At 37.7% G+C, this 14,402-nt stretch overlaps 1 protein-coding gene across 1 annotated transcript in view; it reads right to left on the bottom strand.

The window, feature by feature from the left end:
- The window catches only part of TERB1 (telomere repeat binding bouquet formation protein 1), a 52,788-nt gene that overhangs the window by 13,780 nt on the left and 24,606 nt on the right, over positions 1-14,402 (bottom strand). Inside the window, exons 10-15 of the mRNA XM_064580928.1 lie at positions 13,946-14,077; positions 12,826-12,951; positions 11,077-11,234; positions 3,222-3,571; positions 1,324-1,388; positions 916-1,011 (exon numbers count right to left, since the gene is read on the bottom strand). Of these exons, the coding sequence (XP_064436998.1) occupies positions 916-1,011; positions 1,324-1,388; positions 3,222-3,571; positions 11,077-11,234; positions 12,826-12,951; positions 13,946-14,077 (927 nt within the window). The remainder of the gene's footprint in view (positions 1-915; positions 1,012-1,323; positions 1,389-3,221; positions 3,572-11,076; positions 11,235-12,825; positions 12,952-13,945; positions 14,078-14,402) is intronic.

Raw genomic sequence — 14,402 nt, 5'->3', positions numbered from 1 at the left:
TCACATCAAGTATTTAATACTTTTTCCCTCTTTTTAAAATTTTTATTTACTTAAGTAATCTCTAAACACAACGTGGGGCTCAAACACACAACCCTGAGATCAAGAGCCGCATGCTCCTCCAAATGAGTCAGCCAGGAGCCCTTAGATTTTTCTTTTTTAGATGAAGAGAAATGAACATAGTTTAAGGTGGGCCAAAAGGGGTTAATGAATAGAAAGGTAATGAAAAGAAAGATTTCACAAGTATTAAAGTGAGGAGGAAAAAAGAGATGGGATTCAGATGATGTAGCTAATTTTAGAGTAATAGAGACAAACTCTACATTCAAGACTAAAGAATAGTGTTATTTCAAGCCTACTATAGAATAGCCTCAATTTTGTCCATAGAGCAGAGAGTGACACTAAAAGAGGAAATATCAGGGTATGGAGGAGAAGGGGCTGGGTTAAGCATTGTGGGTTAAGCATTGTGGCACATTTACAGGAGACTTGCAGAAAAAATAAAATAATGGGGCGTGGAACACTAGAAACATTTACACATTAAATATAGACATAAAAATAGATACTGTTTAATATTTAATGTCTTATGTTTAGAGCATTATCCAGAATACATACCTATTGGCTCTCTGAAAATATAAAAAATGTTTACCTTACTCAGAAAAGTTAAACTTGTAGATGGTATTGTTGACAAAAATAGAATAATAAAGTAATAAAGTATTAGATGTGGTGATTCATATAAATAAATATTGGAAGCACAGGCTAATGCAGATAGGTATTGATTTGAGTGTTTTATGATATTCCAGATTGTTATTTTTCCAAAGGAAATGAAGTTTAAATCACACAGGCAGAACTACTACAAATCCTAGTTAACTAATTTCATACAAAGTTTTAATTGCAAAACAAATGTAATTAAAGAATATTTACCTGAGCATCTATACTTTAACATTTTGGAATGATTGTCAGTTGCTAGAAAACTGATGACTTCTTTATTTATTATATCTGAACATAATGTAAATGGATCTGGAAAAAAAAAACTGCAACACGTAAGATTCTTCTGATTGATGAAAATGCCCTGACATTTACACGATATATTAATTCTCAAGATTTTCATAAACTTTAGCACAGTACAACATATCCAGTCACCCTAGTAGATAAACAGAAAGGTTCTGGTTATCAGTAAAAGGTGACTGAGGCACTTACACCACCAGAAAGAGAGTCAAAGGTGTGGCTCATATGTTAAGAGGGCAAATATACCAATGTACATTTTTAGCTATATTATCCACCTAAATATGTTTTCTTAAAAAATCAAAGAAGAAATATTTTTAATCATACCTGTTACTGGTAACTGCTGCTTTCTATTTTTGACAACGGGAATTGGATGTTTAAAAATATGGTCACTAAAAGAAAATAGACACCAGATATTTAAAAGTAAACATAGTGGGGGCGCCTGGGTGGCTTAGTTGGTTAAGCGACTGCCTTCGGCTCAGGTCATGATCCTGGAGTCCCGGGATTGAGTCCCGCATCGGGCTCCCTGCTCGGCAGGGAGTCTGCTTCTCCCTCTGACCCTCCTCCCTCTCATGCTCTCTGTATCTCATTCTGTCTCAAATAAATAAATAAAACCTTTAAAAAAATAAAAAAATAAAAAATAAAAATAAACATAGTGTTTGGTGTGTAGACAAATGTTTCTGTAGGCAGTGGTGCAATTCTGGGTGTTTGGCAGGCAGGAGGAGATGGAACCAGGGTCTACCAAAGTCTATCAAATTCTGCCCAAGTAGTGTTTGTAATGGTTATAGCCTCCTTTCCAAAAATGGAGTTAAATAAGACTCCAGGGGCGCCTGGGTGGCTTAGTCGGTTGAGCATTTGCCTTGGGCTCAGATCATGATCCCAGAGTCCAGGGATCGAACTCCACGTCTAACTCCCTCTGCCCTTCACCCTGATCATTCTCGTTCTCTTTCTCTCAAATAAGTAAATAAAATCTTTAAAAAAAACCCAAAAACCTACAAGACTCCAAAGGGCAATAATACTGATGCCAGCAGAAACATGGGGGAAAAGTTATAAAAGAGGAAAACATGGGACACCTGCCTGGCTCGGTTGGTAGAGCATGAGACTCTTGATCTCAGGGTCATGGATTCGAGCCCCACACTGGGTATAGAGATTACTGAAATAAATAAATAAACTTAAAAAAAGAAAAAGGAAAACAGGAAGGAATGAGGCGGAAAAAAAAAGGAGAGAACAGAATCAGAGAGCAAGAAGGCTGGCCCAAGAACGTATCTCAATGCTTTCCAATTCCATATCCCTGAGAAATCAAGTTAAATTGACATCAAGAATGGTTTTGCAAAGGAAAAAAGGGGTGATGATGATGTAATCCATCTCCCTAATATCCTGTTCACCCTGCAACCTTCCCAGAATATAGCAGCATACTCTTCATTTTCCCTCCTGGCACAGTAACCATCAGAGGAGAGAACACAAGTAAGGGTTTAAGAAACACTACAATCCCAGGTCTGGCCCCACAAGCTACCTGAGGGAGAAAGGACATCAACTGGAGGTGAGGTGCAAGGAACAAGTGAAAAGGCAAGCCTAAGCCAGATTTTCATCACACACTATTCCCTTTTATCAAATTAAATTTAAAAACTGGTTTTTGCTACATTGCTAATGGATTATCAATGTACACACTGTTACTTCAGGTATAGCGTTTCAGGTTAACTTTTCTGAGTATCTTCTAAAATTCAAATCTGATGTCACTCAATTTAAAATCCTCAATGGCTCCCATGCCCTATGAGGGAAAACCAAAAATCCTGAGTATGACATGCAAGGCCTTAGATGAACTGGCCTATACCTCCCCAACCAAACTCCCTTCTCAACATTTCCATTTAGGCTCCTCCCAAGACCATGTTTTTTGTTTTGTTTTGGTTTTGTTTTTTTAAAGATTTTATTTATTTATTTGACAGAGAGAGAGAGAGACAGCGTGAGGGGGAACACAAGTAGGGGGGGGTGGGAGAGGGAGAAGCAGGCTTCCAACTGAGCAGGGAACCTGATGCAGGGCTCAATCCCAGGACCCCAAGCTCATGACCTGAGCCGAAGGCAGTCGCTTAACCAACTGAGCCACCCAGGCGCCCCAAGACCATGTTTTATCATTTCTATATCCCAGGGCTTAACAGTGTGGCACATAGTACTGCACAAAAAATACTTGAATAAATACATAAAAGTTAGAAACAATTATTAAACTATACCTTGATTGAGAAACAGAATTCTTTTTTTCAAAAGTTGTTCCTTCATATAAGTTTTGATTATAGCTTGAAATGGCTTTACATAAAGTCTTACTTTGCCCACTCTCCCTATAACAAGCATTAACTGGATTTGCACTCTTTAACAGGGTTTTCATTTGGTGATCATTTGTACATGCTGAAGACAGAACTCCATGGGACTGATAACTCTGAAGTTTTCTCGACTGCCTTTTATCTTTATCTTCTGCCGTAGGACCTCTGCCAATACTATCTGCATGGAGGTGTTTCAATGTATTTTGAATATTTATGTTCATAGATGAAACATTATCCTTATCTTTTTCTCTTTGTATTTTTTCCTATAATATAAAAATGACAAGTAAATAATCTCAAGATAATCCATTTGCTTTATAGTCCAATTTACACTCCCTTTAAATAATGTAGGAAAAGTTCATGATTAGCCAAAGAATATACATAATAAAAGGGACAGTTTACATTAGAAGAAAAGGGAATATATTTAATAGATAATCTGGGGACAACTGGATAGTCACCTGGGGAAAAAAATAAATTGGATCCCTATCTCAGAATTTACACAAAAATAAAGTCAAAATGAGCTAAATATTGTCATGTAAAAAATGCAATGTTATGTTTTAAAAGAAAACATAGTATTTTAACACTGTTAAGAGGAAGAAGACCTTTCCAAATATCACAAAGAATCAATAAATCATAAAAGAAAAAAACCAAAAATACTTTTTCAAGGTTTTGCTACAGACCAGAACAATGTGGGTGGGTAGGGGAGGAACTCAGAAGAAAAAAAGGTCAGAAGTCAAATGATAATCAACCCATATAGAAAGAATATGTATAAGTCATATCTTTTTTTTTTTTTAAGATTTTATTTATTTATTTGAGAGAGAGAATGAGATAGAGAGAGCATGAGAGGGAGGAGGGTCAGAGGGAGAAGCAGACTCCCTGCTGAGCAGGGAGCCTGATGTGGGACTCGATCCCAGGACTCCAGGATCATGACCTGAGCCGAAGGCAGTCGCTTAACCAACTGAGCCACCCAGGCGCCCCATGTAAGTCATATCTTGAGGTATGATTTTTTCTTTTTTTTTTTTTTAAAGATTTTATTTATTTATTTGAGAGAGAGAGAATGAGAGACAGAGAGCATGAGAGGGAGGAGGGTCAGAGGGAGAAGCAGACTCCCTGCCGAGCAGGGAGCCAGATGCGGGACTCGATCCCGGGACTCCAGGATCATGACCTGAGCCGAAGGCAGTCGCTTAACCAACTGAGCCACCCAGGCGCCCGAGGTATGATTTTTTTCTATTAACATTTATAAAAAGCTACTACAATGAAATATGAACAAGATTAACAATAGTGTAGAAAAACAGGAAAAGGAGATGAACAGTTAACAGGAAAGAAAATATAAATAGCTCTTAAACATATGAAAAAACGCCCCATCCCATTTGCAATAAGAGAAATGCACAATAAAACCACACTGAGACAGCATTCATCTAGGACACTGGCAAAGATCAAAAGGATACAGGGAAACATTCTCATACAAGTGGGAGTATAAATTGTACAACCTCTGTGGAGAAATAATTTGACAGTATCTTTCATAATAAAACCTGTGCATATCTTCAAAAAAATCCTATAGGTATACTTGTGTAAAGGTAAGCATATCTTACTTTTATGTGCAAGTACTCAGGTGAGTGCAAAATGTTAATGTTATTACAAACACTGTTTGTAATAGCTAAAAGTTGGAAATAACCTAAATGTTCATAAGAAAGAGAGCTATCATATCCACCAATAGACTACCGCAACCGCAAATAAAGAATAAAGCAGGTGCCTGGCAGGCTCAGTTGGTAGAACATGCAACTCTTGATCCCACATCGTGAGTTTAAGCCCCACGTTGGGCTTGGAGCCTATTTAAAAAAAAATTTTTTTTTTTTTAGGGGCTCCTGGGTGGCTCAGTTGGTTGGGCATCCGACTCTTGATTTCAGCTCTGGTGGTTATCTCAGGGTCCTGAGATTGAGCCCTGGGTAGGCCCCACTTAGCAGGGAATCTGTTTGGGATTCTCTCCCTCTCTTTCTGCCCCTCCCCCCAACACTTTCTCTTTCTCTAAAATAATAAAAATTTTTAAAGATTTTCTTTATTTATTTGAGATAGAGCAAGAATGAGAGAGAAAGAGAGAGCGGGCACAGGTATGCACACAAGTGGGGGTGGAGGGGCAGGGGCACACAAGAGTGGGGGTGAAGAGGCAGAAGGAGAGGGAGAAGCCGGTTCTCCACTGAGCAGGGAGCCCGATGCAGGACTCGATTCCAGGACCCTGGGATCATGACCTGAGTCAAAGGCAGATGCTTAACAGACTGAGCCACCCAGGCGCCACTAAAAATTTTTTTTAAATAAAGAGAGGTAAGTAAATAAGCAAACAAACAAACAATGAGGGCTTCCGGTAAAGATGATGAATTTAACACCTTAATTTTTAGTCCTGAGTCCAGTGGAGTAAACCAACTGAAGAACAGTTTTCAAAAAGGCATAAACCCACAAGAAGGAGAAATGAAAGAAGAAATAAAGGTAACCCAAGTTTGGAAATTGGAAAGCAGGTAGGTGAATGATAACCTACTTAGCAGTCTTAATAAAGCTGAATCCAAAGCTGACAATGGGAAAAGCTAAGAAACTACCTAGGATGGGCTGCCAAACTCTCAAAAGACTGAGGAATTGGAGGTGCTGGAACCTCTAGAAGATGGGGCTTAAAAATAGGAAAACTGGATGAAAGTCTGTTTAAGAAATAGTTGGATTACAGGGGTGCCTGGGTGACTCAGTCAGTTGAGTATCCAACTCTTGATCTCAGCTCAGGTCTTGATCTCAGGGTTGTGAGTTCAGACCCAACATTGGGCTCCAGGATGAGCATGGAGCCTACTTAAAAAAAAAAAAAAAGAAAAAATAGTAGTCGCATTATTAGATCTCGACCCCCCTATTTAGGCACACTTAACAGGCAGTTGACTGACACCAGAAGGTCCTCTCCTTCCCCAAGGTTGAAAGTTCAATCTCTGGAAGGGATAGAACAGTTTCTATACTGGAGGACACCAAACAAGGCTGAAGGCAGAACACTATTTAAGAAACAAATCTAAGCAAATATTCACATACTGAATACTAAGACCCACAAGCTTTCTTCTCCCATTTTGATTCCAGAAAACTGGTTGACAATCTCTAGGCAGGAGATTAGACGTTGGAGGTTCTCCCCAAAAACGACTCATCTAACTGATCCTATGAGAATCCATAAGCAACAAATTTTCAGAAAGACTTTCAGTATCTGACTCTTAAATATGAGTAGCAACCAAAGACCACCAGAAATATGAAGAAAGCTAGAGACCAAGGAAGAAAGGGGGGGGGGGGGAAGGAGAGAGACAGAAAGCAAGCAAGTAAGCAAATAGGCAAGCAAACTCAGAGGAAAAAGATGGAGTAGGAAGAAAAAAAATTTTTTTTAAGATTTATTTGAGAGAGGAAGGGAGAGAGTGAGAGACAGAGTGTGCCCATAAGCAAGGGGAGGGGCAGAGGGAGAGGGAGACAAGCAGTCTCCCCGCTCAGCATGGAGCCTAATGTGGGGCTTGATTCTAGGACCCTAAGATCATGACCTAGCCCAAATCAAGAGTTGGATGCTCAACCGAATGAGCCACCCAGGTGCCCCAGAAGAAAAAAAAAATTTTAATGAAAATTATCACTGAGGGGCACCTGGGTGGCTCAGTTGGTTAAGTGGCCTTCTCTTGGTTTTGATTCAGGTCATGATCTCAGGATCTTGGGATCGAGCCCTGCATCATCGGGCTCTGGGCTCAGTGGGGAGACTGCTTCTCTGCCTCTCTTTCCCTCTCCCTCTGCTCATACTCTCTCCTTCAAATAAATAGGTAAAAATTAAAAAAAAAAAAGAAAATTATCATTGATATATTTAAGAGAAGAATGCCAATGATGTCTTAAGTCCATGAAATAAGAGTAAGATTTAAATGGAGTAAAAAAGAGGCTTTGGTAACTACAAATATGAAAGCAGAAGTGAAAAACATATTTGTTTAAAAAGTAAATATGAGGTGCCTGGGTGGCTCAGTTGTTAAGCATCTGCCTTTGGCTCAGGTCATGACCCCAGGGTCCCGGGATCAAGCCCCGCCATCGGGCTCCCTGCTTAGCGGGGAGTCTGCTTCTCCCTCTCACACTCCCCTGCTTGTGTTCCCTCTCTCGCTGTGTCTCTCTCTGTCAAATAAATAAATAAAATCTTTAAAAAAAATAAAATAAAAAGTAAATATGAGAACACTTCCTAAAATGTAGAAAAAAGAGGATGACATGGACTCCAGGAAACAGGGAATCAAACTAGGAAGGATAAAAAGAGCATTATGAGATGATAGTAAAGGAGTATCCCAGGGTAACAGTTGTATACTTGGCCTACAGGGTGTATTAGTTATTAATTTATTGCTCCTCAACTCCCAACCCAACCTTCTTTGCCCTACATTGTAAAACTGAAACTAGGCTCAATGGACTGCTATTCTATGACTAGCAATGATGTTAGTCTCTGTTATTAGCAAGTGCTGGAAGGACAATACAAGACTGCAAGAGAAAGAAGGGACTTTTTCTCCTTTTGGTGTTCTGTTGTTTGAGTGGTGGCAAATGGAAGTAGATAACTGAGAGAGGTTCGTAATTTCTTTAAGGTATAACTGTCCAGTGATTCCACTCCTAGGTATTTACCCAAGAGAAATGAAAATGTAAATTTCACACAAAGAAGTACAAACCAATGTTCACAGCAACATTATTCATAGTGGCCAAGATCTAGAAGCAATCCAAATATCCATCAACTGGTGAATAAACAAGTTGCAGTACATTCATACTGTGGAATATTCAGTCCACAATAAAAAGGAGCAAATATTAATAAAACAACATTGACGAATCTCAAATACATTACACATTAAGTAAAAGAAGTCAAACACAAAAGATTATATAATATATAATTCCACTTATGTGAAATTATAGAAAAAGAAAACTAGTGACAGAAAACATATCAATGACTGCCTGGGCCTGAAGATGGGGACTGGGACTGTCTACAAAAGGACACAAGGAAACATTTTAGGGTGAATGAACTGTTCTATCTTAATTGTCATGATAGTTATGCAGCAGTATAAAATTATCATAACTCAAACCGTATATTTAAAATGTGTGATTATCACTGTATGTAAATAATCTTACTAAAAAATATTTCAGAAAAATGATTGTTTAAAGCAAAAATAATATTACTGAACAGTTTGTAACAATGTAGCAGTAAAATAATACATGGCAACAACAGCACAAAGAACAAATGGAAATGTATAATACACATGAGTGGAATATTATTAGTTGAATATAGACCATGATCAGTTAAAGATGTATAGTATAAACCCTAAAGCAACCACTTAAAAAAACAGGAATGTTTAGCCAATAATCTAAGGTGAGCTACAATTTTTAAAATAATATAAATGAAGAAAGGAGAGTAGAAAAAAAGGAACAAAGAACAAATGGTACAAGTAGGAAAAAAGTAGCAATATGGTAGACTTAAACCCAAACATACCAATACTTACATTAAACATAAATGAAGAAGTGATCACATCAATTAAAAACTAGAAACTGTCACACAGGATAAAAAAAGACCAAACTATATGCTGTCTACAAGAAACCCATGCTAACTATAAAGACACAGATTACAAGTAAAGAATATTTCCATCAGGGGGCGCTTGGGTGGCTCAGTCGTTAAGCATCTGCCTTCAGCTCAGGTCATGATCCCAGGGTCCTGGGATCAAGCCCCGCATCAGGCTCCCTGCTCAGCAGCGAGTCTACTTCTCCTTCTCCCACTCCCCCCTGCTTGTGTTCCCTCTCTTGCTGTGTCTCTCTGTCAAATAAATAAATAAAATCTGTAAAAAAAAAAAAAGAGTATGTCCATCAAGGAATGGATAAACAAAATGTGATATATATCCACTCAATGGAAAATTATTTGGTCATAAAAAGGAATGAAGTGCTGATACATGCTAAAACATGGATGAGTGTTGAAAATACGCTAAGTGAAAGAAGCCCGTCACAAAAGATCACATATTACATAATTCCATTCATATGAAATGTCCAGAATAGGCAAATCTATAGATATACAAAGAAGATTGTGCATGGCTGGGAATGGGGGATGCAGGGAAATAGCTAAAGGGTACAGAATTTCTTTCTGAGGTGATGAAAATATTCTAAAATTGACTATAGTTGCACATAACTGTAAATACACTAAACACTACTGAATTGCATACTTAAAATGGGCAAATTGTATGGTATATGAAATATATCAATAAAATATCAATAAAGCTTTTTTAAAAGGAATGAAATACTGATATAAACATGCATAAGCCTTGCAAACATTATGCTAAATGAAAGAAGCTAGTCACAAAAGCCCACATATTATATGATTCTTTATATAAGAAGTCTAGAATAGGCAAATATATAGAGACAGAAAATAGTTTAGTGCTTGCCTAGGCTGGGGAGGTGGGGAGAATGGATGGGGGAAATAGGAAGGCTGACTGCTAAAATGTATGGGATTTCTTTGGGGGATGATAAAAATATTCTAAGATTGATTGTGGTAATGGTTGCACAATTCTGTGAGTATACTAAAAACCAATGAAACGTCTTTAAACAGGTCAATTGAATCAAATGTGATTTACATCTCAATAAAGCTGTTACATACACACACACACGTAGCAGGATGTTTATTCTAGAGTTGTCTACACCGGTGACAGAATGAATATAATCTGAATGTCCCTCAACAAAAGACTAGTTAAATAAATTTATGATCATCTATAATAATGAATATTAGTCATTTAAAAGAATGAAATTACTATACTATTATACTAAGTTGAGCACTATGCTTTTATTTTTATAAATGCATGCACAGGGGTGCCTCGGTGGCTCAGTCAGTTGAGCATCCAACTCTTGACCTCAGTTCAGGTCTTGATCTCAGGGTCATGAGTTCAAGCCCTGTGTTGGGCTCCACAGTGGGCTTGGAGCCTACTTAAAAAATAAAAGTAAAAATGCATGCACATACAAAGACACAAAGCGTACATTCACAGAAAAAATAGTGAAATGTGCATATACACATACATATACATATATGTAAAGAGAGGGATTATTATTTCTCCATCCTTTTTCTTTTTTCTTTCTTTTTTTTTTTTTGATTTTATTTATTTGACAGAGAGAGATACAGTGAGAGAGGGAACACAAGCAGGGGGAGTGGGAGAGGGAGAAGCAGGCTCCCCGTCGAGCAGGGAGCCCGATGCGGGGCTCGATCCCAGGACCCCAACCCGAGCCAAAGGCAGATGCTTAACGACTGAGCCACCCAGGCAACCCTCCATCCTTTTTCTAATTCTTATTATGCAAACGTTAGATCTCTATCTTCCATGTCTCTTATTTTTTCAGTCATCATTTCCACCTTTTAAAAATCTTTTTTTCCCTATGTTCTAAGATGGTTACTCAAGTATCAACTGAATTTTAAATTTGAAACCATTAAAATCTGGGGCACCTGGGTGGCTCAGTCGGTTAAGCATAAGACTTGATTTTAATTCAGGTCATGATCTCCTGGGTAAAGGATTGAGCCCTGTGTCAGGCTCCAAGCTCAGTTGGGAGTCTGCTTGAGATTCTCCCTCTCCCTCTGCCCCTCCCCCCACTCACAAGCTCACTCTCTTTCTCTCACTAGAATAAATCTTTTTAAAAAAACATTGAAATATAAAAAATAGCTTAGCAAGAAAAATCTTTTACCCTCCAACCTCTACTGTAGAAAAATACTTGAAAAAAGTTCTATATTCCTTGAAACAAAAAGGCCAACCTCATTTCTTTCTCTTTCAAGCTGTTCTATTCTGTGTAGAATTTCCTTTGCTTTCTTCCAGTACTCTTCAAGGCTCTTCTCTTTCATATTTACGTCTTTCAATTGTTCTTCATTTTCATCAAAAGAGTATTCTCCTAGACTTAGAGATAATTTCTCAGCTTTGTAATATGGGAAAAATAATGAATTTATCCATTACTAGAACTGTTTTTTTTTACACTTTAAATATAATTTTAACACTTTAAATAAGGACTACTTCATACCCCACACCCTCTTCTCTAAATTTTGCCCATGCAGACTATCTTATTTGTCTAGGTGGTACTGAAAATAAATGGAAAGCAAGTACTTGGCAGAAGCCCAAGCCCCAGTCATAAGTTAGACTTTACTCTATCAGAGGAGTATAGGAGAAAGAACATCATGAAAATACATTATGCCAGGCACATAAACATCCCCAAGTATGTGGATACCAGTTTTAGGTTTTTTTTTTTTTTTTTTAAAGTTTTCATAATGCAGTTCTTTCCTTTAATCTTTTAAGTTTACTTTTTACATATTTCAGCAGCAACTCTTCTTCCACAAAGACCAATTCAATGGCCATCATTTCTTCCATACATGCTCCCTCCTATCATAGGGTCTTTGTGCCTCACCATTGCTTATGGCTGACCTAGTTAACACTATACATTCAGATCTCAGCTCAAGAATCACTTCCTCCGACAAATAATACATTATATGTTAAAAAAAAAAAAAGTAGCAAGGGAAAAATGAAGGGGGGGAATCGGAGGGGGAGACAAACCATGACAGACTATAGACTCTGAGAAACAAACTGAGGGTTCTAGAGGGGAAGGGGTGGGGGGATGGGTTAGCCTGGTGATGGGTATTAAACAGGGCACGTATTGAATGGAGCACTGGGTGTTATATGCAAACAATGAATCATGGAACACTACATCAAAAAATAAATAAATAGAGAGAGAAAAAAAAAAAGAATGTCTAATGGAAAAAAGAAAAAAAAAAAAAAAAAAGAATCACTTCCTCCGAAGCCTTTTCCGCTCCAAGTCTAGGTCACAGTCTTTTGTTATATGCTAAGATCTATGCTCCATCCATTCCTAACCCTTCAGTTAACATATAACAATTCATTCATTTTTGAGATTATTCAAGGACTATTTATCTAGTTAAACAAAGCTCTAGGGTGCAGACTGTATCCCTAAAACTAGCACAGTGCCTGCAAATAATAGGCACTCGAACATTTTTTTAAATAAATAAACAAGCGGCACCTGGGTGGCTCAGTCGTTAAGTGTCTGCCTTCGGCTCGGGTCGTGATCCCGGGGTCCTGGGATCGAGCCCCGCATTGGGCTCCCTGCTCCCGGGAAGCCTGCTTCTCCCTCTCTCACTCCCCCTGCTTGTGTTCCCTCTCTCACTGTGTCTCTCTCTAGCAAATAAATAAAATCTTTAAAAAATAAAATAAATAAATAAACAAATGCACTTTATATTATAATTTAACCATAAGTCACCTGTAGGCCTCAAATTTAAGTCCTACAACTAAACTGTCCACATTGCATAAAATAAGTGAATTATCTATATTGCTGCTCTCTTCCAGATAGGTTGAAATGCTGAAATACTCTTGTTGTCATGTCCAAATTATATACTCTGCTTCTCAAATTAAGAAGCACCTGGGAACCTAAAGGGCTTGGCTCATCAAAGCAGATATAAATTCCCCTTCATAAACTTTGGTATTTTTTTAAGTAACAAGAAACTTACTAATTTTTTTGCAATTGTGAAGCACAAAAGTGGCAGCTTTGTTTAGTTCCTCATTCTGCGATTCGGTTAAGGCTTGTATCATGAGTGGAAGCCCATTGTTTTTAAAAAGATCATACTGATTTTCCTCTGGAAAACATACCAAAATGAAAGTAGAAAATAGTTATAGTTATTTTTTCATAAAATATCTGCATAAGGTCATAATTCTTCTTTGTGATCATTATGATCACAGTTTAAATCTTTAGAATAAAAAATAGTTTCAGAAGTATTTTCCATTTAGGAAATAATCTTCTGACATAAAATACCTGTCTCATAAGTGATGATCTCTGAAATATAGCCACAGAGTAGTCATACCTCATTAAGAGTAAAAAAACAGCCCTCACCTAGTTTAAAAAAAGGTATCATTGAAAATAAAAAAAGTATAGTTGTCAGATTAAACCTCAATAAAAAATAAAAATAAAAAATTTAAACGGTAGAATAAATCCAGAGCACCTGGGTGACTCAGTTAAGCGTCCAACCCTTGATTTGGGATCAGGTCATGATCTCAGGGTTGTGAAATGGAGCCCCACAGCATGGAGCCTGCTTAAGATTCTCTCTCTCCCTCTCCCTTTCCTCTCCCTCTAAAAAAAAAAAAAAAAAAAAAATGGAGATAGGAGAAGAGGAACACAAGGAGGAATCTAGTCCAATTACATTGGTGAAAGATGTTGAGGGGCTGAGGGCCTAAACTGGAACTGGGCAGAAAGGGATAAGGAGGGCTATGGATGAAGGAGGATGAGGAGCAAAATGACTGGTTTGGGGCCTGAATGACTTAAAGAAAGGCAGTACTTTCAAGCCTCTCATATGAAAATAAGGAAAAAACCAAAAGTGGATTTCCACTCCACTATTTTAATAAGCATAAATAATTCAATACTAGGGGCGCCTGTGTGGCTCAGTCGTTAAGCATCTGCCTTTGGCTCAGGTCATGATCCCAGGGTCCTGGTATCGAGCTCCGCATTGGGCTCCCTGCTCCACGGGAAGCCTGCTTCTCCCTATCCCACTCCCCCACTTGTGTTCCCTCTCTCGCTGTGTTTCTCTCTGTCAAATAAATAAATAAAACCTTTAAAAAAATAAATTCAATACTAACCACAATCCTCTGTGCAATGACCAAGAGTAAGTATAATGCTAAATTTTTCTCCTGAATCCAGACCTTCATGAAGCAGTAATGTCAGAAGTTTTGAAACAATCTGATACTTGGATAGTATTATTCCAAAAGTAGCTATTAGTATAAAATAGGGGGAAAAAAGTATAAATTTAAAACTTGAAACTATACATATGCTATTTGTCAGATCTTATCCTGGGAGAACAATACCATATCAATATAATAGCTAATATTCATATCTCATACATATGTTTATGTATGTGTGAATATAAATAAATGTATTGTAATAAGATAATGGCTTATAGAGCCCTCATTAATCCCTGGTTATGGCTGGGTGAGTCAGACTTCATACTTATCAGAAAAAGGCATACCTTAATTCTTCATATAATTTTTAAAAATCTATAAATTGGGTTTTCCATTGCTTATGTTTCCAAGATGTCCC

This window comes from Mirounga angustirostris, unplaced genomic scaffold (assembly GCF_029215605.1).
Source record: "Mirounga angustirostris isolate CCGP_5_RB_7025 unplaced genomic scaffold, mMirAng1.0.hap1 SCAF_16, whole genome shotgun sequence".
Classification (NCBI taxonomy): domain Eukaryota; kingdom Metazoa; phylum Chordata; class Mammalia; order Carnivora; family Phocidae; genus Mirounga; species Mirounga angustirostris.
Note: the sequence above shows the minus strand (reverse complement) of the source record. Positions and strands in the feature narration are given on the sequence as shown.